Source organism: Schistocerca americana, chromosome 3 (genome assembly GCF_021461395.2).
Source record: "Schistocerca americana isolate TAMUIC-IGC-003095 chromosome 3, iqSchAmer2.1, whole genome shotgun sequence".
NCBI classification, from domain to species: Eukaryota; Metazoa; Arthropoda; class Insecta; order Orthoptera; family Acrididae; genus Schistocerca; species Schistocerca americana.
The window spans coordinates 647758556-647783869 of record NC_060121.1 but is presented as its reverse complement, the minus strand read 5'-3'; the positions used below and the strand labels follow the sequence as shown (position 1 = coordinate 647783869).

The 25314-nt window shown below is 38.3% G+C and overlaps 1 protein-coding gene across 1 annotated transcript in view; it reads right to left on the bottom strand.

Annotated features, from left to right (window-relative positions):
• LOC124605817 (replication termination factor 2) overlaps positions 1-25314 on the bottom strand; it is a 63148-nt gene that overhangs the window by 21824 nt on the left and 16010 nt on the right. The window contains exons 2-3 of the mRNA XM_047137734.1: positions 15338-15517; positions 13281-13493 (exon numbers count right to left, since the gene is read on the bottom strand). Of these exons, the coding sequence (XP_046993690.1) occupies positions 13281-13493; positions 15338-15517 (393 nt within the window). The remainder of the gene's footprint in view (positions 1-13280; positions 13494-15337; positions 15518-25314) is intronic.

Here is a 25314-nt window from a genome sequence, read left to right as displayed (position 1 = left end):
TAGATTAAATTATTGTTATGGAAGTGGTCGGGTATATGTGTAACGAATAAAATATCCCAGAACCAGAAAGTGTATGTGTAGGTATATTTATCTGAGGCAGTTAAATAAAGTGTCCAAAGTCACCCCATGGATTTGGGTGATTTTGGACACACGTGTTTTTTACATCTCTGTCCGAAGTTACAGTATACAGAGGGTGAATTCCAACAGTTATTGCCTTTTTTTTTAAATTCTACATGATTTTTATTTGATTTTGGTGACATTTTACACATTGATCATGTTGCTAGGTGGGAGATTTTCCAGCTTTTCTTGATATTAGAGAAAAACATCTTCTCTTTGTTCACTTCTGCACGAGCTCGTTTAATATTTTCACTTAAGTGAACGGAAAGATCTTCTGACTTTCACTTGAGGAATAAATGCACCCATTCTTCTCCTGGCAAATTATTACGAAATTTCTTCTCTTTTCAGCCAGATTTATCAAGGTAGCCTTTAACTAAATATCTAATATCCAATTTAGTGAAGGGAAATCCCCAATGTGTAGCCCACAAGATACCTTGCTTCAACATTTCTTCTTCTTCTTTATTTAGCACTGACTGTCCTCCCATTTTTTTCGGATGTGCTTCCTGCACTTTATTTTGTAGGGTTGATTTAGGAATACCATACAAATCACACGCTTTTCTGTACGATAATTTACCACTCTGAATATCATGAACAGCTTTATCTAAAAGTTCCGGGTCATAATTACACCGTACTGTAGCACCTCTCCTGCTCTTATACGTTCTTGGCATTATCCGAAATCACTTCACACAGTACAGTTTTACAAAAACCGTCATTATTTTATAACCTTGCATGAGAAACTCGTCAAACTTGTACAGAAATTGTCTCAATGCTGTTAGTACTGAGCGCATCGACAATTACGGTTGCAATAACTTCCCACTCGGTGCAACAATAGAAAGTTTCCACTTTACGATAATGCATGGATTTTTAACACTGAGACTGTTCTTCAGTTATTCCCCTAGGGAAACAATTGATGCAAAATAAAAGTTGTGGAAAGCAATAAATGCAATCTTGTGCTTAAAATAACTGGCGCACGGATGTTAAAATAAGTAATTCTTTGTTTCTATGCAGTGACAAAGAGCAAATAAGCCATACTCTCCGAATTCGCCCCGGTGTACGAAATCACCCCATTTGACGGTATATTATTTTTGTCATCAACTTAGATGCATGAGCTGTTAAGCTGATTGTGCTATAATGTCGCACTTGTCGGCTATTGCATTCTTTGGAATTTTGTGGATGATATTTTTCTAAAATTCAGATGGTATGTTGCCAGACTCAGACATTCTACACACCAATTTGGATAGTTGTTTCGTTGCCACTTCCCCCAATGATTTTAGAAATTCTGATGGAATGTTATCTATCCCTTCTGCCTTATTTGATCTTAAGTCCTCCAAATCTCTCTTGAATTCTGATTCTAATACTGGATCCCCCATCTCTTCTAAATCGACTCTTGTTTCTTCTTCTATCACATCAGAAAAATCTTCCCCCCACATAGAGGCCTTCAATGTACTCTTTCCACCTATCTGCTCTCTCCTCTGCAATTAACAGTGCAACTCCCATTGCACTCTTAATGTTACCACCCTTGCTTTTAATTTCATCGAAGTTTGTTTTGACTTTCCTATATGCTGAGTCAGTCCTTCCAACAGTAATTTCTTTATCAATTTCTTCATATTTTTAATGCAGCCATTTCGTCTTAGCTTCCCTGCACTTCCCATGTATTTCATTCCTCAGCGACATGTATTTCTTTATTCCGGAATTTCTCTTATCATTCTTGTACTTCCTTCTTTCATCAATCAACTGAAGTACCTCTTCTGTTACCCATGGTCTTCACAGTTGCCTTCTTTGTATCCATGTTTTCCTTTCCAACTTCTGTGATTGCCCTTTTTAGAGATATTCCTTGCTCTTCAACTGCACTGCCTACTGAGCTATTCCTTACTGCTCTGTCTATAGCCCTCGAGAACTTCAAGTATATCTTGTCATCCCTTAGTACTTCCATATCCCACTTCTTTATATATTGATTCTTCGTGACTAATCTCTTATAAACTCCAGCCTACTCTTCATCACTACTACACGGTGGCATGAGTCTATATCTGCTCCTGGGTACACCTTACAATGCAGTATCTGATTTCGGAATCTGTTTGACCATGATGTAATCTAACTGAAATCTTCCCATATCACCTGCCCTTTTCCAAGTACGAGGGGCGTTTGAAAAGTCCGTGCAAAGTCCGAGAGATGGCACCACTGGCATGTATCAAGGTCGTGTTTCGTTAGCAGCATCTTTGGAAAGAACGCACACCAAGTTTCAGCCATATTGGTCTATTTTTTTGTGTTTGGCATTCATGTGAATCAAGGAAGTTGAGTGATTGTCAAAAAATGGACAAAAAAGAATTTAGTGTTGTGATTAAACCTTACTTTATGAAAGGCAAAACGCCTCAGGACACTAAAGAAAAGCTTGATAAACATTACGGTAACTCTGCACCTTCGATTAGAACAGTTTATAAAATGGTTTCAAAATTTTCGGAGTGGCCTTATGGCTGAATGTTCTGGACGCCCTGTGGGAGTTACAACTCTAGAAATCATTGATAAAATCCACGATATGGTGATGGATGACAGAAGAGTTAAGGAGTGCGAGATTGCTGGTGCTGTGGGCATCTCGAATGAACGGGTACTTAATATTTTACAGAAACATTTGTACATGAGAAAGCTATCCACAAGATGGGTTCTGCGGCTGCTCACATTTGACCAAAAATGGAATCGTGTGAAGTGTTGCAAGAATGGTTTGCAGCTGTTCAGGAACAATCCACAGGACTTTAAGTGTGGTTTCATCACTGTGGATGAAACATGGATACATCACTACACTCCTGAGACCAAAGAACAATCTAAACAACGGGTTACCAAGGGAGAATCTGCACAAAAAAAGGCAAAGACCATTCCTTCGGCCAGAAAGGTTATGGTGACTGTCTTTTGGGATTTGCAAGGGATAATCCTCATTGACTATCTGAAAAAGGGTAAAACTATTACAGGAGCATATTATTCATCGTTACTGGAGCACGAGCTGCAAGAGAAACGCCAGCGATTGGACCGCAAAAAAGTCCTTTTCCATCATGACAATGCACCAGCACACACCTCAGCAATTGTGGTCGCAAAATTAATGGAAATAGGATTCCAACTCATTTCACATCCCCCCTTATTCTCCAGACTTCACTCCCTCAGACTATTATTTGTTCCCCAATTTGAAGAAACGGCTGGTGGGACAAAGATTTTATTCAAACGAGGAGGTGATTGCAGCAACTAATACCTATTTTGCAGACTTGGACAATTCCTATTATTCGGAAGGGATCCACAAATTAGAACAGTGTTAAATGAAGTGTATAAGTCTAACAGGAGACTATGTCGGGGGAAAAAAGTTTCCCCAAACACGTAAGTAATTTCTATTTTTGTACGGAATTTTCAAATGCCCCATATACCACCTCCTCCTCCTCCTCTTGTGGTTCTTTAACAGAGTATTCACTATTACTACCTGAAATTTATTACAGAATTCAATTAGTCTTTACGCTCTCTCGTTCCTTGTCCCAAGTCCATACTCTTCTGTAACCTTTTCTTCTACTCACTCCCCTCCCTTTATGTACTGTATTAGCCTTTCAATATCCTCATATACTTTCTCCATCTCTATCTTCAGCTTGTGACATCGGCATGTATACCTCAATTATCATTGTCAGTGTTGGTTTGCTGTCTATGCTGATGAAAAGAACCCTATCACTGAACTGTTCAGAGTAACACACTCTCTGCCCTACTGTCCTATTCATAACTAATCCTACTCCCATCCCGTAATACCATTTTCTGCTGCTGTTGATAATACCCTACACTCATCTGACCAGAAATCCTTGCCTTCTTTCCATTTCACTTCACTGACCCCTACTATATCTCGATTGAGCCTCTTCATTTCCCCTTTTCAGATTTTCTAGCTTACCTACCACGTTCGAGCTTCTGACATTCTGCGCCCCTACTTGTAGAACGTTATCCTTTCACTCGCAATTCAATCTTTTTCTCGTGAACATCTCCTCTTGGCAGTCCCCTCCCAGAAATCAGAATGGGGTACTATTCTGGAATCTTTTGTCAGTGGAGGGTTCATCATGACACTTTTTCAATTACAGGCCACATGTCCTGTGGACACACATGATGTGTCTTTAATGCAGTGGTTTCCATTGCATTCCGCATACTCATCCCGTTGATCATTGCTGATTCTTCCGACATTAGGGGCAGTTTGCCACCCCAAGGACAAAAGAGTGCCCCAACTCTTCCGCACCATTTGACAAGGCTGTTTGCAAAATGAGGGCGACTTCTTTTGTCGCAAGTCTTCGGGTGCCAATGCTGATTATTAATCAAAATTTAAGCAGTGTTGGGTTTCAAACCCAGGGCCTAGGATGTTTTGATTACTAAACAAAGACACTACACCCAGATCACTAACACACTGTAACTCATTAGTTGTTGTACAAGTTCTATCAGCTGCAGCAACAGAGTGGTTGCAGACCTAAACTGCCATCTTCACATTCAATTTATGGAATGAATCTGGATGCACATGAGAGTCTCAGCGAGTTTTAATGATATTCTGCTTTTTGTTGTTGTTGTTGTTCTCATCAATGTGTCTCGCTGATAGCTTCAAAAGAAACAACAGCACTACTGAAAGTGAAGTTGTCACTAAGCAGATATTACGAACACTTTTGAACAACTGGGGGACGTCAAACAGCTAACATTCTCTACCCTTGACATTGAAACAATGTCTTTCAGATGTAATCTAAAAATGCTTGACCACAATGATTAATAAATCCCTGATCATAAACTAGTAATTTTGGCTCCATTTTAGCATACTGCAATAAAATAATTAGTTCTTATAAAAGTCCCAATAAATCCACATCTCCCTCCTGAATTAGACAAAAAATATGAACCATTTTCCAGTACTGTAGATATCTCTAATTGTAAAAACACATGCATAATTTGCAGTAAATGGTTTCCTCTCATTATCATCCAAATCCTATACAGCTTCTACAAAATCCAGATCATTTGAATATTCCACATGCCACATTATTAACATCTCACACATCACAGGTTTGTGCCACAGATTTTTTGACAAGATGATTAAAAATGTTTTTGTTGAAGACTGGCAGAAATTTCGTGACCCCAATCCATCATCTAAATTGTTGACAGCTTTGTTAATACAATTCACAGATTTTGTAAAAATTTATGTGCTTACTGGAGATACATAAAATAACATTATAAATAGATTTTTTTCTCAACGGAGCACCAATGACAATTTTTACTCTTTACTATTTCAGTTAGTGCCTTTGAATAATCAGCAAGGTAACGGAAACTGCCAAACATATGTTCCACAGGCATACTACACAATGTTCTGTTGATTATGACTCATTTGTCACGGAATTCTGAAGATTCTAAGAAGACTGTAGCTCTTAGTTTCAATGAAACAAGTCTACATAAGCAACATGTTTTGAGAGGAGGGAGGAAAGGATTTTTGGTGCTCATAATTGTAGTATCCTATGCCAAAGTGACCAACAAGAAATTGCATGTTTGGCGACATTCATGCTCTCAAGTTTTTTAAAAAAGTGTAATCTTTTGAGATATTAAGGCAAATAAATGATATTAAACAGACTCCTAATATATGTTCAATGTTCTTTATTGTCTTTTCAAATTAAACACACATTCCGGGCCTGGAAAAATTAGGGTCATTATGGGGAAGTGTGATAAAAACTGAACAACTTTACTGTCTCATTGCAGATGTTATCTGTACAGCAGTCTTGTTTCATTCATCTTAGCAAAATGTTGTGTGCTGTTAAGAGATAATACCCTGTACAATTTAAATAGAACTTTGGGGTATCTCATTCTGACAACAAATCTTCACTGAAACTTCTAGTTATCTGTGTAGCAGTTGGTAATTTCTTGTAAAAATCACAGGAAATAGTGGGAATGAAGCACAGCATTGACTCCAGGTCTTTCTTCTTTGGAATTTAAGTGGTTTACATTTAGGGAAATGTGAAGTTCAGCAGACCAATCTCTAACTTATAGTATTCTACATTGTTACTGCGACTATACTTAAACTGTATCGTATTGGGCTTCTCTTTGCTCATTCTGATATATCTTATGTTCATCCACTCTACAGTTAGTCCATAAACTTTTTTCCTATTTCTTAAAACAGATGATTAACAAAGCTGAAGAAACTGTCACTTTTGATTTCCACCACATCAAACTTGATTCTGCACATTTTGATTGTCTTTCTAATGCTACACCTTATAGACTCACTGGCCTCAAAAGATAAAATATTCTTTATGTAAACCTATAACCTATATAGTTCTCACTTTACTTTCTAGATGGCTACACAGCACACCATCATGTCGTTAGTTCAATTTCACATGCAAACATAGACTCACATAAGTGTAGACCACAAAAGACCATTTACACACTTTCAGCCAAGTTTATATATTTTTAGATATAACATGTACCTTCACTACTTGATTAACCTGAGAATGGCAAATATTTGTCACTGGAAATATACTCACTGTCATCTGACTGAAGTGAACTTCCATGTACAAGACAGACAGCCAACTTGTCACTGGACTTAGTTCACTTCCTCACCAGAGATAATTGTAGATCTGAGATATGTGAGAAGTGGCAATATGAAAAAATCTCACACTGCCAAGCCATAGTCTTGGTTCATTATGCCACATGAATATTTATGATATTCTACATCATTTCTATCGCAAACTCAAATTGTCCAAATTTGTAGTTGGTTCACTCTGGCAAATGACCCTCAAATTACAATCACACTGGGATAGTTCATGGTATCAATGGTAACTGAAAGCTACCTAGTAATTCTGAGACAGCAGTGGCAAAATAAATATGGTTTTGAGCAATCATCTGTGTTGAAGAAGCAGAGTAAAAAGTTTTATCTGTAGCTTCAGATGTAGGCAAAGGAAATTACGCAATCATTCAACAAATATGTTTCAATCTCTGTAAAGGAGTTACGGAACAAAATATTTGTTGATTGCAAACCTCAAGAACTAGTTCTTATACAGCGCAAGTATGGGCCAAATGGATTTCTATTTACCTATAAGACAGCATTGGTATTTTGTGGGCAAGCATTCGTTGACATCATTTAGAAAGAAGAGAAATGGAGAAGATGACAGAGAAGAGTATCTGACTGCTTCCAGAGATAATAGTGATAACTTATACCTACAATGTATGGAAGTTTGTTCCACTGCACAAATCTTCAGGAAGCTGAAAAATACAAAACTGATGATAACTGTTCTGAAGCATTGTTTGAATTTGATGTAATAAACTGGCATAAGCTTGAAGATAAAATGAGTAGTGAAGGACACTTATTTTGCTTTCGAATTGTCAAGTAAATACCCCAATCAGATGAAACATCTGCTAACAATAGTTCATGTAACAGACTGTTTTAAATACAAACAGTGGATAAAGGATCAGTGACAATAACAAAGGACTGATTTCTGGAGGCTGTTAACGCAATAGATGAATGTTTTGTAAATTACCATGGACCATACAAATATTGTAAATATGCCAGATACTGAACTAAGTAAAAAAGTAATAAAATCCTAAAACAAAGGACTTGTTAGTTACAGACAAGATTATTAATAGATTTATTTGTGCTACAAATTACGTCAGAGGAATCCCTGTTCAGTCCAATGAGCAGTACTTGGGTTATGAGCTGGGGTGTCTTAAACGACCTCTAACTGTAACACCCAAGACAGGGATCAGAATCAACAAACAACTAGGGCAATTACGCTACACACCAATCATCGCTCTGCAAGGCTTAAGGTTACATATGTTTCACAACATACTTAGAAATGTGATCGTGGTCAACTTCATACACCTTTATTATTATATTAATTATATTATTATTATTATTATTATTAATTCTTTACTTTCTCAGATGTTAAGTCTGGTTAAAAATGGAAAGTGACGTAGACCTCGATCAAGCATGACTTCCTTTTAACTGTACAGTATATGTTACATTGCATTTAGGAACTTTCGGGTAATTGAACATATATCAATAATTACAGATTTCTGTAGTTGTATATATAAGTTTGGATGTAGCTGTATTGCATTGATGTACTGGTGGATATTGCGTGGTATGACTCCTGTAGTTGAAAGTATAATTGGTATAATGTCAACTTTATCCTGATGCCACATGTCCTTGACTTCCTCAGCCAGTTGGATATATTTTTCAATTTTTTCTCCTGTTTTCTTCTGTATATTTGTTGTACTGAGTATGGATATTTCGATTAGTTGTGTTAATTTCTTCTTTTTATTGGTGAGTATGACGTCAGGTTTGTTATGTGGTGTTGTTTTATCTGTTATAATGGTTCTGTTCCACGATAATTTGTATTCATCATTCTCCAGCACATTTTGTGGTGCATACTTGTAAGTGGGAACGTGTTGTTTTATTAGTTTATGTTGTATGGCAAGTTGCTGATGTGTTATTTTTGCTACATTGTCAGGTCTTCTGGGGTATTCTGTATTTGCTAGTATTGTACATCCGCTTGTCATGTGATCTACTGTTTCTATTTGTTGTTTGCAAAGTCTGCATTTATCTGTTGTGGTATTGGGATCTTTAATAATATGCTTGCTGTAATATCTGGTGTTTATTGTTTGATCCTGTATTGCAAACATGAATCCTTCCGTCTCACTGTATATATTGCCTTTTCTTAGCCATGTGTTGGATGCGTCTTGATCGATGTGTGGCTGTGTAAGATGATATGGGTGGTTGCCATGTAGTGTTTCCTTTTTCCAATTTACTTTCTTCGTATCTGTTGATGTTATGTGATCTAAAGGGTTGTAGAAGTGGTTATGAAATTGCAGTGGTGTGGCAGATGTATTTATATGAGTGATTGCTTAGTGTATTTTGCTAGTTTCTGCTCGTTCTAGAAAGAATTTTCTTAAATTGTCTACCTGTCCATAATGTAGGTTTTTTATGTCAATAAATCCCCTTCCTCCTTCCTTTCTGCTTAATGTGAATCTTTCTGTTGCTGAACGTATGTGATGTATTTTATATTTGTGGCACTGTGATCGTGTAAGTGTATTGAGTGCTTCTAAGTCTGTGTTACTCCATTTCAATACTCCAAATGAGTAGGTCAATATTGGTATAGCATAAGTATTTATAGCTTTTGTCTTGTTTCTTGCTGTCAATTCTGTTTTCAGTATTTTTGTTAGTCTTTGTCTATATTTTTCTTTTAGTTCTTCTTTAATATTTGCATTATCTATTCGTATTTTTTGTCTGTATCCTAGATATTTATAGGCATTTGTTTTTTCCATCGCTTCTATGCAGTCGCTGTGGTTTCCAATATGTAATCTTCTTGTTTAGTGTGTTTTCCCTTGACTATGCTATTTTTCTTACATTTGTCTGTTCCAAAAGCCATATTTATATCATTGCTGAATACTTCTGTTATCTTTAGTAATTGGTTGAGTTGTTGATTGGTTGCTGCCAGTAGTTTTAGATCATCCATGTATAGCAGATGTGTGATTTTGTGTGGGTATGTTCCAGTAATATGGTATCCATAATTTGTATTATTTAGCATGTTGGATAGTGGGTTCAGTGCAAGGCAGAACCAGAAAGGACTTAATGAGTCTCCTTGGTATATTCCACGGTTAATCTGTATTGGCTGTGATGTGATATTATTTGAATTTGTTTGGATATTAAGTGTGGTTTCCCAATTTTTCATTACTATGTTTAGGAACTGTATCAATTTAGGATCTACTTTGTATATTTCCAATATTTGTAGTAACCATGAGTGGGGTACACTATCAAAAGCTTTTTGGTAATCAATGTATGCGTAGTATAGCGACCTTTGTTTAGTTTTAGCTTGATATGTCACCTCTGCATCTATTATCAGTTGCTCTTTACATCCTCGTGCTCCTTTGCAGCAGCCTTTTTGTTCTTCATTTATAATTTTGTTCTGTGTTGTATGTGTCATTAATTTCTGTGTAATGACTGAAGTTAATATTTTGTATATTGTTGGTAGGCATGTTATGGGGCGATATTTAGCTGGGTTTGCTGTGTCTGCTTGATCTTTAGGTTTCAGATAAGTTATTCCTTGTGTAAGTGTATCATCATCATCATCATCATCATTATGATTATGATTATGATTATTATTATTATTATTATTATCTGAAATAACGCAATCCGAATGACAAACTTTAGTTGTGGCATTTACGTTTGTAAAAAAGTTTCCATTTTTCCCCCTTAAACTACATGAAGTATGTGGAGAAATTTTGCATTGACTATTGTCATGCAGAAAGTAACAAGCAGAAAAAGTAGGTCAATTCTAGTGTCCGATTCCACTAGTCAGCTTTGAGCAATGACGTCATACCAAAGGCAGAGACGCTACATAGAGGCAATCTTTGAAAGAAGCTGATCGTATCGGTAAACAAACGATTGAAGTGTATGATAAAATTACAAACACAGTTCAAGCGATTAATTACTTAGCCACAAGTTATACAGACAAGAATTAAAAGTAACTAAAATAAATACGAACAGAAAAAGAGAAGTATACATGTCTGAAATAAATTATTGTCGTAATGTATGGGAGTACGAAAAACACAGAGATCCTTTAAGTCCCGTACAGTATAGCACATGACGAAGTTATAATATTATGAACCGACGTTAACTTTTAATACTACTTGTTAAATCTAACGGGAGGAGTATACAAGTAACGAAAATTGACAAAAAGTAAAGTCTAACAAATAGTGGAATTGGTAACTGGAACTGACCTATACAGGTTCATTCTGGTAACCGATTGCAACCATTCTATGGTTCGTTATTTATATCATTTTAATAATAGTGAGTGCAGTATGAAAAAGAGTGCACTATGATAAAGAGAAAAATCTGGAAGCTGTAACTACAGTATTTAATAGTTTTTCGCAGTGGTTCTGAGATCAGTAAGAAATCTAGAAATCCTACAAAAACATACCGTAGTCCACACATTTACTGCAAAAATGTCCACTATTATGAACCATCGAATAGTTGGAACTGGTAACTAGAATTGACCTCCTATATAGGCCAATTCTAGTTACCGATTCCAGCCATTCGATGATTCATTAATTATATAATTTTTTTCAGCACTGAAATGTAGGCTAATAGGATTTCTGCATTTGTAATTGCTCTCTGAACTACTGCCAAAAAGTTACTAATATTAGAATCGATATCTAGAACTGACCTATATAGAAGGTCAGTTCTAGTTACCAATTCCAATTTTTGTTATACACCACAGTAGTTATAGAGAGCAATTACAAATGTAGAAATGTTATTACTTTTCAGTGCATACAACTGCAAAAATAATTTATGTGTATGAATCATGGAACAGTTTGAATCGGTAACTGGAATATACCTACATAGGTTAATTTTAGCTATCGATTCTAATGTCCTTTATTTTTTTTTAGATATTTGTTTGCCATGTACTGGCTTTCTTTTAGAATTTAGTGTGTCGGTTGCTCCACATTTTATGCTACTGTTCTGTATTTGTTGTCATTCATTTAATTTTCCTGTTTTTCTGATACATTTTAGTTTTTCCCCGCCCAAAACTCCTACTTTCCTGCACTTCTCCCATTACATTCAATAATTAATATAAAATTAACACTATTTTATACAAATATGACTTCACCATGCACTTTACTGTAATGCAATTTAAAAGTTCTCTGTGCTTTACTAGTCGCAGAAATTACAAGAATACTTCTTAGCAGACATGAAAATTCATTTCTAATTCTTGTTCTTAATTATTTTCGTTACCTTCAGTTCGTTTCGATATAATACATGACTAAGTAAATAACTACGTGACTGTGATTATAATTTTATTGGGCGCTACATTTGTTTGTTTACGAGTATGACAAGTGGCGTTCATAGATTGCCTATACGTAGCGTCTTTACCTTAGGTATGACGTCATTGCTCAAAGCCGATGGATGAAATCGGACACTAGAATTTGTCCAAAAAAGTTTCGGGAAAATCCGAAGCAATGGGTGTCAGGTATGGATGATCTTTCTTACTGCCCCCACCACCACAACACAAAGTATTGTGATTTCAGATTTATCTGTGTGTCCATTCATACAAAACTCATTAATAATTTTATTTTATTACCATGTGTACTGTCCTTGGAATTATTTAAGACCAATTATAAGTTCCCACCAGATTGGAGATATGTGATATAAGCATTTTTCAATGTGGAAGGTGTCAAATTAATTTTTTGTGCTTTTCTTTGTAACTTTACTGCTTAAATAATTACATGTCTGTTAAGCATTTGCCTCTCTTAACTTATGAAAAAAAAAATTCAAATCAAAAACTTAACACCTAAGTTATGGGCATTTATGTAGGTAAGTACCATTTTGCATTGGCATTATTGCAGAGCCCAGTTATTAAAATATCACTACATTTGAGATTCGACAAAAAAAAAAAAAGTTTTAGTCTGAGAGCACAAAGGTTTTGCACAAATTCTTATGTTACAAATATAAGCAAATGTGTGAAGTTTCATGAAAATCTGAGATGATGGGTAACATGACATGATGTGATGTGCATGATTTGACGTGGAATGATCCTTAGATTAAAAGTCTGCTGATGTTATTCGTTAGCAACCAGTGAGTTCTTGTTTGGTTCACTACAAACACAGACAAACTGTGCAATTAGATTAAGGAGATATCACATCCGATAGTATTAGCAATCTAAGGAAGGTGTTGATGATTTAGAGCTATTGTCAACTGCATTCTCCTCTTTGGCTCGAATGGGACAGTGCTGGTAGCGTAAATGCTAAGAATAAATGTTATCAGACTTAATGAAAACTGTTACAGAATTGTTCAGAGAGTACTATACGCATATTTGACATTCTTCATCAAGTAAAATGGGTTCTGTGGCTAGTGACAGCAGTAAATAACATAGTTTCTAGAGATACAGTACATAGAAGTAAATCTAGAACCAAACAATCAGAATGAATATTGAGTGTTACTTTTTATACAGTCATTTGTAATCTGCTACAAATGAGTAGTACAAACATTTTAAACTGCACTTCACACTTAAATGTATGTAGTTATACTTTCCTTTAATACTAGTAAAGCAATCTTAAACACTGAAACATAACAAAATGGCTACTCATACTAGTTGCATAATCAACGACTGTTATCAAACATTATTTTAGGGCAAGATGATAGTTACCTTGTGACATGTTTGTGTTTTCACTAACTTCAAAGCTCTTTCCGAGAACACACATCCACAATTCCACAGGAAAACAAATCTGAATTTACCATTCATCTCAAGACCAATAACAGGGCAGATGTAAGGTGCTGTTTGACGATCAACATATGCATCTCCTTTCTCAGCGGATCGAGCATATGATGGGTTATTAGTCAGCTGAAGTTCTTTAACATCCTATGTTAAACAAACAAAGCTTCTGTCATAAATGTTGCACTCAGTGATAGTTTATCACTTTCACAATATATTTTTACAGCAGCTTACACATTGTACACTAACTCCAAGTACAAACACCCCCCCCCCCCCCCCCAAAAAAAAAAAAAAAATCTTTGTTTTACCCAACAAAGATAATTAACACTTATCACTTAAATATTTCAGGAAATGAACTATGATGCACCAAAAGAGAGGCCTCCCACCTCAACTCCTGAAGTGAAGTTTTCAGAATCAAATCCATCACATAAGAAGGAGCTTCTATAGTTCAAGAGATGAAAAACAACAAAGTAATGGGTGAAGAATGAATTGTCTTAGAATTGTCAAAACTGGCTCATGAAAAATTATTGCAGAGGTTAAAATGGAAAATGGAGAAATAAACAGCAAACAAACAAAAATCCAGAGAATTGGAGGTGAGCATTAATTGATACTTCACACAAGAAATGAGATTAAACTAATGTCAACAACTACCATGGAATACCACTGTTACAAGTTGCATACAAGATCATTTACAAAGTGCTACAAAATAGGCTACAGAAGCAGGTAAACAACAAGATCAGGGAGTATCAACAAGGATTTCTTAAAGACAGGTCATGGGTGGAGCAGATCCTGTCTCTTAGTGTATAATCCGAGTCAGCATACAAATGATGATGATATTTGGTTTGTGGGGCACTCAACTGTGTGGTTACCAGTGCCCATACAAATTCCCTATCTTTACACAGTCCCCATACAAATTCCCAAGCTTTACACAGTCCAGACTCGCCACTTCCACAAATGATGATGAAATGATGTGAACAACACAGCATACAAAGATCCATGCCCCATGTCACTGCGTTTGTAGGCTTAAAAAAAGGCATGTGGCTGTAGACAGAACATTCTATTTCAAATATTTGGATAGTTTGGTGAGGAATATAAAACAAGAAACATAATTTTCAAACCTAATAAACACAAAGTCTAAAGTTAAACTTTCATAACAGGGATCTGAAGTTTTCGATGTGTGAACAGGCATTAGATAAGGAGCATTGATTCCCCTTATTTTGTTTAATTGCCTTCTTGATAAGGTATATGAGAATGGGAAGAAGAATTCAGAAAGAATGTAGTACATGACCAGATGCAACTGAGCTGTTAAAGCATGAATATAAGAATTCAATGTTCAGATTGTGCCAACAATCTTGCAATAGGCCCTACTGTCCAAAAACGTGGCAATGGCAACAACATAAAAATAAATCAATGTTTTGGAAAGGATTGCAGGAAAAACACGCCTTCAAATATATTACGTAAAAGCAGAATACATGCCAAATACGAAAGATGCTCAAAATTTCATGAAAACAGATTATGGAAAAATTAAGAGAATCAATAAACTTAAAAAATCCTAATGAGTTAATATATCCGAACAGCCATAATCAGGGGGCTAATAAACTCATAGCGAGGAAGATGAAAATGACCTTTCAGCTAACTAAAAATGTTGGAAGTATCTCGAAATCATCCCAAATGAGGTGAGTTGGGCCTGTAGCACGGGTGAGTGATGCCCAAGTATCCAAAAAGGTATTACAAGAAAATTGAGGATGAAGAGGTTGTCATCAGCAGAGAATCAGATGGAAAGATGGAGTCATTGAGGATTTTTGGATAATAGGTTACAGATATTGGACAGCTCTAGCAATGGACCAAGATAAATGACAGATTACTGTTTAAGAGCCTTCCAAGGCTCATGATGAGCTGTAGAGCCACTGAAAGAAGAAGAAGAAGAAGAAGAAGAAGAAGAAAAGTAATCTATCTCTCATTATTGGTAATTGCTTGTTGTTTTTACTTACCTTCAGAGATTTTATGTGTTTAGCACTTTCTGGAGCATTTGCTTTATCCAGTAACATTTCAATTACAGCGTCCTTGTTGTACAGTCTTCCATACCCACAAGCAACAATAGGAGGCTGAAGAGGCAGCTGTGTAATACTGCAATGTTGCCAACGAAAAGAAAGCTCAGAATTTTTGTCCTTCTGCAAAATCAATATGATAATAATGGTGAGTTTATAAACCAACTGTCAAGAATATAAATAAAATGGTTTCTCTGTGAATATCTAAGTGGCAGACTTTTTCAAATGACTTTTTGTTTACTATGGATCTCTTTTGTATTTATTATGGAAAAATAACATCATCTTTGATCTGCTAGTTACTCTACTACCGTCACTTACCTCATTTTCATTTCAAGTTGCGTGTTATAATATTTACTTAAGATAATGCCTGTAACATTCTCTGACAAATACACCATCTACATTTATATGTACATCTACACCGCTGCAAGTTATCATACGGTTTATGCTGGAGGGTACTTTGTGCACCAATGCCATTTCCCCCTTTTGTTGTTCCAGTTACAAATGAACTACAGGATAAATGATCACTCGTAAAATTCTGTGTGAGCTTGAATATCTCTAATTTTATCTTCAGGGCATTATCACAAGACATATGTAGGAGGGAGCAATATATTGGCTGACTCACCTAAATGCCTCTCTTGTAGTGCCTACCTCTGGGTGAGATGAATATCTCTATGACACTTTCATGCTTACTAAATGACCCGCTGATAAAACGCTACTCAGACTAATGAGCAGTGTTTAACCTTCCGTCGGGCGCAGCTGTTCAAATTGATACACCTCAAAGTTTACTGTAAATTATTTGTCAACAAGTGGCAGCACTCACACCTACTCGCTAGTAGCTAGCCTTTTCCGAAAGCTTGTCATTGTTGTGTGCTTCAGTGTCGATACGACTGCTCTGTTGTCGATATATGTGCTGATTGATCAGTTTGATACACTGCGCCCGTTCGTGTTGCATTTCAACAATTCATTTCTTTGGTTATCAACATAACTTAGTAAGTAGTACAATGTTAATATACAATGTGTAATGCACTTATTTTCTTTTTGGACCATTTAATCGTCAGTTAAGAGTGTTTAAGTATCAGGTATCAAATTGATACACTGCGCCTGACTGCGTTATTTTATAGGAATTTTACCATTTTAGGTGTGAGAGACTTGATCATGGCAGGCTACAGTAAGACGTACAACCTCCTTGACCCAAATCATGTTGCAGAAATACAAAAAATGTTGTTCAAAGAGGATAATGATGAAGTTCAAGAGGATTTTGAAGATGAAGTAGACACAGATTGTGATGACACAGTTGAAGTTCGACAGGAAGATTCAGAAACAGAGGAAAACGAAAGTGAAAATGACAAGGAAGCACTTGAAGAAAGTCAGCATTATTATACTGGAAGGGACAAAGAGACAAAATGGAATAAAGTTCCACCATCACAGAGAGTACGTTTCAGGGCCCACAATATTATTCGAAAGTTACCTGGTCCTATAAGTGCGGCAAAAGCATTGATAACGCCTTTGGAATGTTGGAATTGTCTCATAGATGATGACATTTTGTCGATTATAGGTCTGTATACCAATTAGTATATTGAGAGCATCAAAGCTTCTTTTCAGCGAGAGTGAGACGTAAAACCTATAGATATTATTGAATTAAAAGCTTTCATTGGTCTTCTGTTTTTGGCTGGTGTTAACAAAAGTAACAGACAAAGCTTAGAAGATCTGTGGGGAAGTGATGGGGATGGAATTGAAAAATTTCGTCTCGTTAGGAACATAAAACGTTTCAAATTCATCATGCGGTGCCTTAGATTTGACAATCGTGTGATTCGCGATGAAAGGAGAAAATTAGACAAGATAACAGCGATTCAGGAAATATTTTCTCTGTTTGTACAGAATTGCCAGAAATCCTACACCCTCGGAGAAAACGTTATTGGGGATTCCCAAGTATTTTATCTCTATAATCTGGAAATATACGCTGGGCTGCAGCCAGAAGGATTGTACCACATTAGCAATAAACCTTCAGATGCTGTTCTCCGACTATGTGAATCAATTTATCAGTCAGGTCGAAATGTGACAGCAGACAATTGGTTTACTAGTATTGGTTTGATAGAAGAGCTAAGAAGAAAAAATCTTTCTTTTGTTGGGACGATGAAGAAAAACAAGCGTGAGATTCCTCTGGAGTTTGCTACCAGTAGAGGCAGGGCTGTCCATAGTTCACTTTTTGGCTTCAAGAAAGGCTGTACTCTAGTTTCCTACGTTCCTAAAAAGGGGAAGTGTGTTATCTTGGCATCAAGTTTGCATGAAGATAATTCAGTAGATGCTGACACTGGAGATAAACAGAAGCCATTCATTGTAACATTTCACAATAGCACCAAAGGTGGAGTTGACACTACAGATAAGTTGACCGCTTCATACAATGTAGCAAGAAATGTGTGCCGTTGGCCCATGGTCATATTTTTTGCAATGATCAATATGAGTGGAATCATTTTACAAGCAATTTACTATGGCAACAAAGAGAATTTTATCCGAAGAAAAGGATTCCTGAAGCAACTTTCACATGCGTTAGTTCTACCTCACTTGGTTCGTAGATGCTTGGACACCTCAGGAATTCACAGAGATTTTCAACTGCGGCTACAACAATATAGACCAACATGTCAAGAAGAAGCAGAAGACACAAGCAGAAACGAAGAACAAGGGACTGGGATCAAGAGGAAAAGGCATAATACCTACACAGAAAAAAAAGACTGACAAAATATTGTTGCAAAATGTGTCAGAAGCCTATCTGTTTGATACATTGAACCTTTTTGCTCTGAATGCGGAAAAATTCCGCATTTGTTACCACAGTCAAAAAGTGACAATGAAACAAATGAATGAGTTGTAATATCATTGTTGTTCTGCTCCAGTATCATAATAGCCATTCTGTAAAGATAATTGTCATTTGTAATGTGTTTTATTAGTGAAATATAATAAAGAAGCAAATGAAAAAGCGACGTTTTCATCATTTGTTACTGAAGCCCAACATTGACGATAAGAAATCTGAATGATGAATATTTCTACTGCAGTTGTGCTCGTATGTCATCTTTGTCTTTCTTTAAATATATTTGGCACTTATAATGTGTGTTGTGAACAGAATTTAATAAATGATCACGTGAATAAACGGTGTGATCAATTTGATACACCGCGCCCGATCTCGCTGTGACAAACACCGCGCCTGGCAGAAGGTTAAGTACTGGTTGAATGAGGGTTTTGTAAGCTACTTCCCAAGGATTCTTGCCATGAATTTCAGTTTGGCATCTGCCTTACTTAGGACTTTTTATGTGGATGTTCCATTTTCTAGTACTCTGTACGCATACTCCCAAGGATTGGTCTGCAATTGTATGATCATACAATAAAGGGTCTTTCCATCCTCATATGCACAATATCTTGAATATCAACTACACTGAAAGATTTACATATTCATTTTTCCCACATGCTCTTGAAGAACAGAATGGTAGAGAAATAGCTTGAAAGTAGTTTGATGAATCCTCAGCTGGGCACTTCATTGTGAATTGCAGAGTAATTCTGTAGCTGCAGACGTAATGCAAATTCCATTTATTCAATACACACTTCTCCAGAGCATGATTTACAATAATGTTTAAACTTTGTCTATAAGCCTCTACATCCATATTGATGGAACTACACCACGTCAATTCATTGTCTAAGAGAGATGCTAACAACTGCTTAGCTGCTATTTTTAGTATAAATTCTTTATTAGTAGTATGGGCTTTATGGCGACTGCATGAGTGACACAACTGGTAAGAACAAGTCATACATTGCCCACATCCTGACAGTGCCCTATAAAACTGCTTGTGGGTTCGTACAGATACAGAAAAGAATGTGGACGAATCAGTTGAAAAAATGGACAGTGTCTTGAAACGAGGTGATAAGATGTTCATTAAAAAAAGGTAAACAAGGGTACCAGCCTTACAACCAGCTGCTTTTGGACACTTCAACCACTGGCAGGTGTCATTTTTTCCACTAGCAGAAACGTGGGAAGGGAGAGACACAAGGGACCCCTTCCTAGTGTGAGGAGCCAAGGAAGACTTACGCTTCTCCAGCTGAGAAGTGGGGACTGGTGTCCCTGTGGTCCTGTGGTTCGGGGGACAGTGCTCCCGAGCGAGGTAGGTGGTGTGGGAGCAACAGGGAGGAAAATGCCCCCCCCCCCCCCCATCAAAGGGGCAGGTGTAGTCTTCCAGTTCTGAGAGCCGACTGGAACTCACGGAACTGATAGGGCTACAACTGCTCTCGTAGCGGCGGTGTAACAGGAGGCCATAGCCACAGGATGTAGGCGCTCAGCTTTTCTCTTGGCTTCAGTGTAGGTAAGTCGGTCCAGGGTCTTGTATTCCACAATTTTCCTTTCTTGCTGTAAAATCCTGCAGTCTGGTGAGGACGGGGAATGATGGTCTCCGCAGTTGACACAGATGGGAGGTGGGGCACACGGAGTATTGGGATGGGATGGATGCCCACAGTCTCAACACATGATGCTGGAAGTACAGCAGGTAGACATAGGGCCGAACTTCCAGCACTTAAAGCACCACATTGGGAGATGGATATATGGCTTGACATCACAGTGGTAGACCATCACCTTGACTTTCTCAGGTAATGTGCCACCCTTGAAGGCCAAGATAAAGGCACCGTGACAACCTGATTATCCCTCTGACCCTGATGGACGTGGCAAACGAAATGAACTCCTCGTCGCTCTAAGTTGCCGCGCAGGTCATCACCAGACTGCAAAAGAAGGTCCCTGTGGAAATGTGAGAGACACCTTTTAGTCACTTCTTATGACAGGCAGGAATGCCTCGGGCCTATTCCAACCCCCGGACCCACAGGGGGGACTTGTTACTTGATTGACATACTTGCTCCCATGCTGAAGTTGCTCCTGCTATGCTGAACAGCCTGTGGTTCTCCATCAATTGGTCTCTAGTGTTAAATTCACCCTTTGGTGCCTCTGTTTGAAATTATCTGAGTGCCATATCTGAGTGTTTTGAACTTTCTGTTAATTATATCTTGTTCAATGTTTGCTTGTTTTGTCAGTTGCACCTGAAATTAACGTTCGAAATTGAGTTTTATTTGTGTTGGAAGTTGTTGGTTCCCCGACTGATGTACTGACTATAAAATTGCCTGCAGCTGTTGTAAGCAAATTTTAGCGCCCCAGTGAATCTTGGCTCATTTGGGTTATTAAGTCCTACAACTCTGGAAAGATTTTACAGCTTTCAAGAAAATTAAGATTATTGTTTAAAATATAATTACTATTGTAGTTGCCCGAGTGTTAGTCCCCAAGATTTGCCCGTTACCTTTTAAGCCACTTAAGCTAATATGTCTGAGTACCATGCAATTTCCTATTTATTACATTATACTTGGTGTATTTTATTGTAAGATTAACTGGTAAATCCTTTTAGTAATTCTAATTTTTTAAAATTCTTGTTATATGCAGGGTTTGGTTGGGGCTTGGGCCCATGCTTACATTGAGCTTCTTGTCTTGGTCTGAGCATTTTCATATGTTCTATGGTCTATCGTTATTATGCACGAACTATATTTTTGCTTGTTTGCCCTTGGCCTTCCGAGCTGCTCATAGTGTGTGGAGGCACTGCTCTGGGGTGTTATCTGTTACCTGCCAGTTCATTGGACTTAGCCAGTCCGCAATAGCTGTGTACGTGCGTGCATGGGGAGAGTGCGCTGCTTCCCGTCTCACCGTAGCCTCCGGGACATTACGACCTCCTGGCATGCTATGGCATTCTCCATAAGTTAGGTGTCTATCTCGTAGAAATTGGGTGTTAATTCAACCAGTAGTGCCCGTTATTCTATAACATCTTATTCAGACCTGGCCTGACATACCTGCCCCTTCCATGTTTTCCCTGATCGGAGTAGGTTTTTAACTTAACAGTTTTAATATTGGTGTAATGCTCAATTTGCTAAAAGGTCATTTATTATTTTTCCATGTCAGTATCTTGAATATGCCCAAAGGACTTCTTCGACTGATCAAATATTGGATATTTGTGTTTATACCAGACTCGTCTGAATTTATGCTACTACACGTTTTGCAAGTTATGTTCATTAATGGTTTGAAATATACTTGATCATACTATTTACTTGTTAGTCCTTCATTAATTGGTGCATGTTATTCATTTGCATTACATGATTATTCATCTATTGATTCAACTAAAGGAATTTTGGAGTAATTGCCTGAATCGTTTGTATTTTATTAGTGTTTCTGGTACCTGCACAATAAATTGTTTTGGAAGCAACGAATGACTTGTGATAAATGACCTGCACTTTTCCCATGCCTGTTTAGTTATTCCCTCACCCTGGGGCATCCTCTGACATTTAACATATATTTAAATTTAACTTAATAACCAAATAATACACACTAATAATATATTCAATGGAAATAAAACTATGATAAGTTGTCCACTTTTTGGAACATTCATTTTTACAAATAGGTACTGACATCACAAACATAATATAAGAAAAAAAAGGAAGATTAGGTTTTCACATCCTAACGACAATGAGATCATTACACATGGAACACAAGCTCTTGCAGGACAAAGGATTGGGAAGGAAATTGGCTGTGTAATTTTCAAAGGAACTAGTGTTGTTTTAATGATTTAGAAAATGGCTCAAATGGCTCTGAGCATTATGGGACTTAACATCTGAGGTCATCAGTCCCCTAGATCTTAGAACTACTTAAATCTATCTAATCTAAGGACAGCAGACACATCCATGCCTGAGGCAGGATTCGAACCTGCTACTGCAGCGGTCGCGCGGTTCCAGTTTGAAAATCATTTGGAAACGCCATGGAAAACATAAATCCTGATTTGACCCAGCTCCTCCCCCCCCCCCCCCCCCCACACACACACACACACACAACCACGTCTACACATCTAGTTCTGCGATTTAAGAAAGAACTTTGCCATATGTTTTATTTGGACTGTAGTTACCTTTGACTCATAAATGTTGATCTTCAGGAATGCAGCTAGGAGAAATATTTAGAAAGCTTTTAAATCTGGCTGTGGAGAAAGGATAAAAGTCAAGAGGGTGAAAGAGAAAGAAACTCCTAAGTGCTGGAAAGAGTACAGGAAATAAGAATTCTAAAGCTTCCTGGCAGATGAAAACTGTGTTGTGGACCGAGACTCAAGTTCGGGACCTATGCCTCCCATGGGCAAGTGCACTGAGCTACCAAAGTACAACTCAAGACCTGTCCTCACAGCTTTACTTCCACCAGTTTTTTTCATTCTGGAAATAAGAATTCTCATGACACATATCAGAGAAGGGAATGCGAACTGAGTCAGACACACTCTAAGGAAAAGCTATTGGTACAAAACTACACTCCTGGAAATGGAAAAAAGAACACATTGACACCGGTGTGTCAGACCCACCATACTTGCTCCGGACACTGCGAGAGGGCTGTACAAGCAATGATCACATGCACGGCACAGCGGACACACCAGGAACCGCGGTGTTGGCCGTCGAATGGCGCTAGCTACGCAGCATTTGTGCACCGCCACCGTCAGTGTCAGCCAGTTTGCCGTGGCATACGGAGCTCCATCGCAGTCTTTAACAATGGTAGCATGCCGCGACAGCGTGGACGTGAACCATATGTGCAGTTGACGAACTTTGAGCGAGGGCGTATAGTGGGCATGCGGGAGGCCGGGTGGACGTACCGCCGAATTGCTCAACACGTGGGGCGTCAGGTCTCCACAGTACATCGATGTTGTCGCCAGTGGTCGGCGGAAGGTGCACGTGCCCGTCGACCTGGGACCGGACCGCAGCGACGCACGGATGCACGCCAAGACCGTAGGATCCTACGCAGTGCCGTAGGGGACCGCACCGCCACTTCTCAGCAAATTAGGGACACTGTTGCTCCTGGGGTATCGACGAGGACCATTCGCAACCGTCTCCATGAAGCTGGGCTACGGCCCCGCACACCGTTAGGCCGTCTTCCGCTCACGCCCCAACATCGTGCAGCCCGCCTCCAGTGGTGTCGCGACAGGCGTGAATGGAGGGACGAATGGAGACGTGTCGTCTTCTGCGATGAGAGTCGCTTCTGCCTTGGTGCCAATGATGGTCGTATGCGTGTTTAGCGCCGTGCAGGTGAGCGCCACAATCAGGACTGCATACGACCGAGGCACACAGGGCCAACACCCGGCATCATGGTGTGGGGAGCGATCTCCTACACTGGCCGTACACCACTGGTGATCGTCGAGGGGACACTGAATAGTGCACGGTACATCCAAACCGTCATCGAACCCATCGTTCTACCATTCCTAGACCGGCAAGGGAACTTGCTGTTCCAACAGGACAATGCACGTCCGCATGTATCCCGTGCCACCCAACGTGCTCTAGAAGGTGTACGTCAACTACCCTGGCCAGCAAGATCTCCGGATCTGTCCCCCATTGAGCATGTTTGGGACTGGATGAAGCGTCGTCTCACGCGGACTGCACGTCCAGCACGAACGCTGGTCCAACTGAGGCGCCAGGTGGAAATGGCATGGCAAGCCGTTCCACAGGACTACATCCAGCATCTCTACGATCGTCTCCATGGGAGAATAGCAGCCTGCATTGCTGCGAAAGGTGGATATACACTGTACTAGTGCCGACATTGTGCATGCTCTGTTGCCTGTGTCTATGTGCCTGTGGTTCTGTCAGTGTGATCATGTGATGTATCTGACCCCAGGAATGTGTCAATAAAGTTTCCCCTTCCTGGGACAATGAATTCACGGTGTTCTTATTTCAATTTCCAGGAGTGTATAAATGAAGTGAAAAACAGACAGCAACAGAACAGATACAGAAGGCGGTATGGCATGCTGAAAAGTGTGAAGGAAGAATATCCTACCAAACATCAAGGGAACAGCAAGAAGTAGGACATTATGTGTGACAAAGTTCACCTAAACACGTCTTTTGGCAGATTTACCTATGTATAATGACGATGACTATGAAAATGATTCATGAAGATTGTTATCTTACAGATACAAATTATGTATAGTGTGAATGCCTGCACTGGGAACTGAAATCTACCCCAGTTGATTCCCTTAATTATCATTACTATGGTGTTTTTAAGACCCTCATTCCAATTGCTAAGTCCCTTTCCCAGCCTGATTACGTATATCACACATCTTACTCTGCAATCCAATTTCCCTTTCTCATTTGTAAAGCCAAGATGTAGTAGTCGAAATTTTATAGGTATTTACAGTTTGGTAATACTGTTCCTACTAGTCCTTTTTTCTTTTAAGAGAATTATTTTTGTCCTTTTTAATTTTGCAATATTTTGATATTTCCCTACTGTTTGTCTAAATTTCTCTTTGTGTTGTTTCAGTCTTCTCTGATCAATTCTTACTGGTTATGTGGCTGAGTAAGTATTTACAGGAAACAATGAGAACATTATTGTCCAAACAAAAATTCTAATTTTAAAACACAAAAAGATATATAACACTATGATTTGTTCCTAAATAAAATCCTTCATTAGTTAGTAATTTAGAGAATTTCTGCTGCCAAGCATAATTTTACTGAGCTACAGTTGTCTTGTTATCGCCTACAACAAAGTTACAGGTCCGATAACAAGTCACACACGGTAGATATGCAAGCAGCTAAAAAAAAAATCTGACAGGGTGAAGGCAATCTGCAACACGAATCAAAAGTAGCGTGTCCTCTGCCCAGAGACAGTGGGTCACTGGCCTGTAATTCATTTTAAGGTGATGGAGGATGACTACCTCACATCATTCAATAGAAAAACTTATACAGGTCACCCAAAGTTTGCAGCATCACCCATCTAATTTGACACATGACGTAACTGTGTTGTGTTGTGTGCCACCATGATGGTGTGGTGTGTTTGAAAACAATCATGTTTGCAGAGGGCTTTTTGGAGTATGTAGTAATGTTCTCTACTATGAGATTTTTGT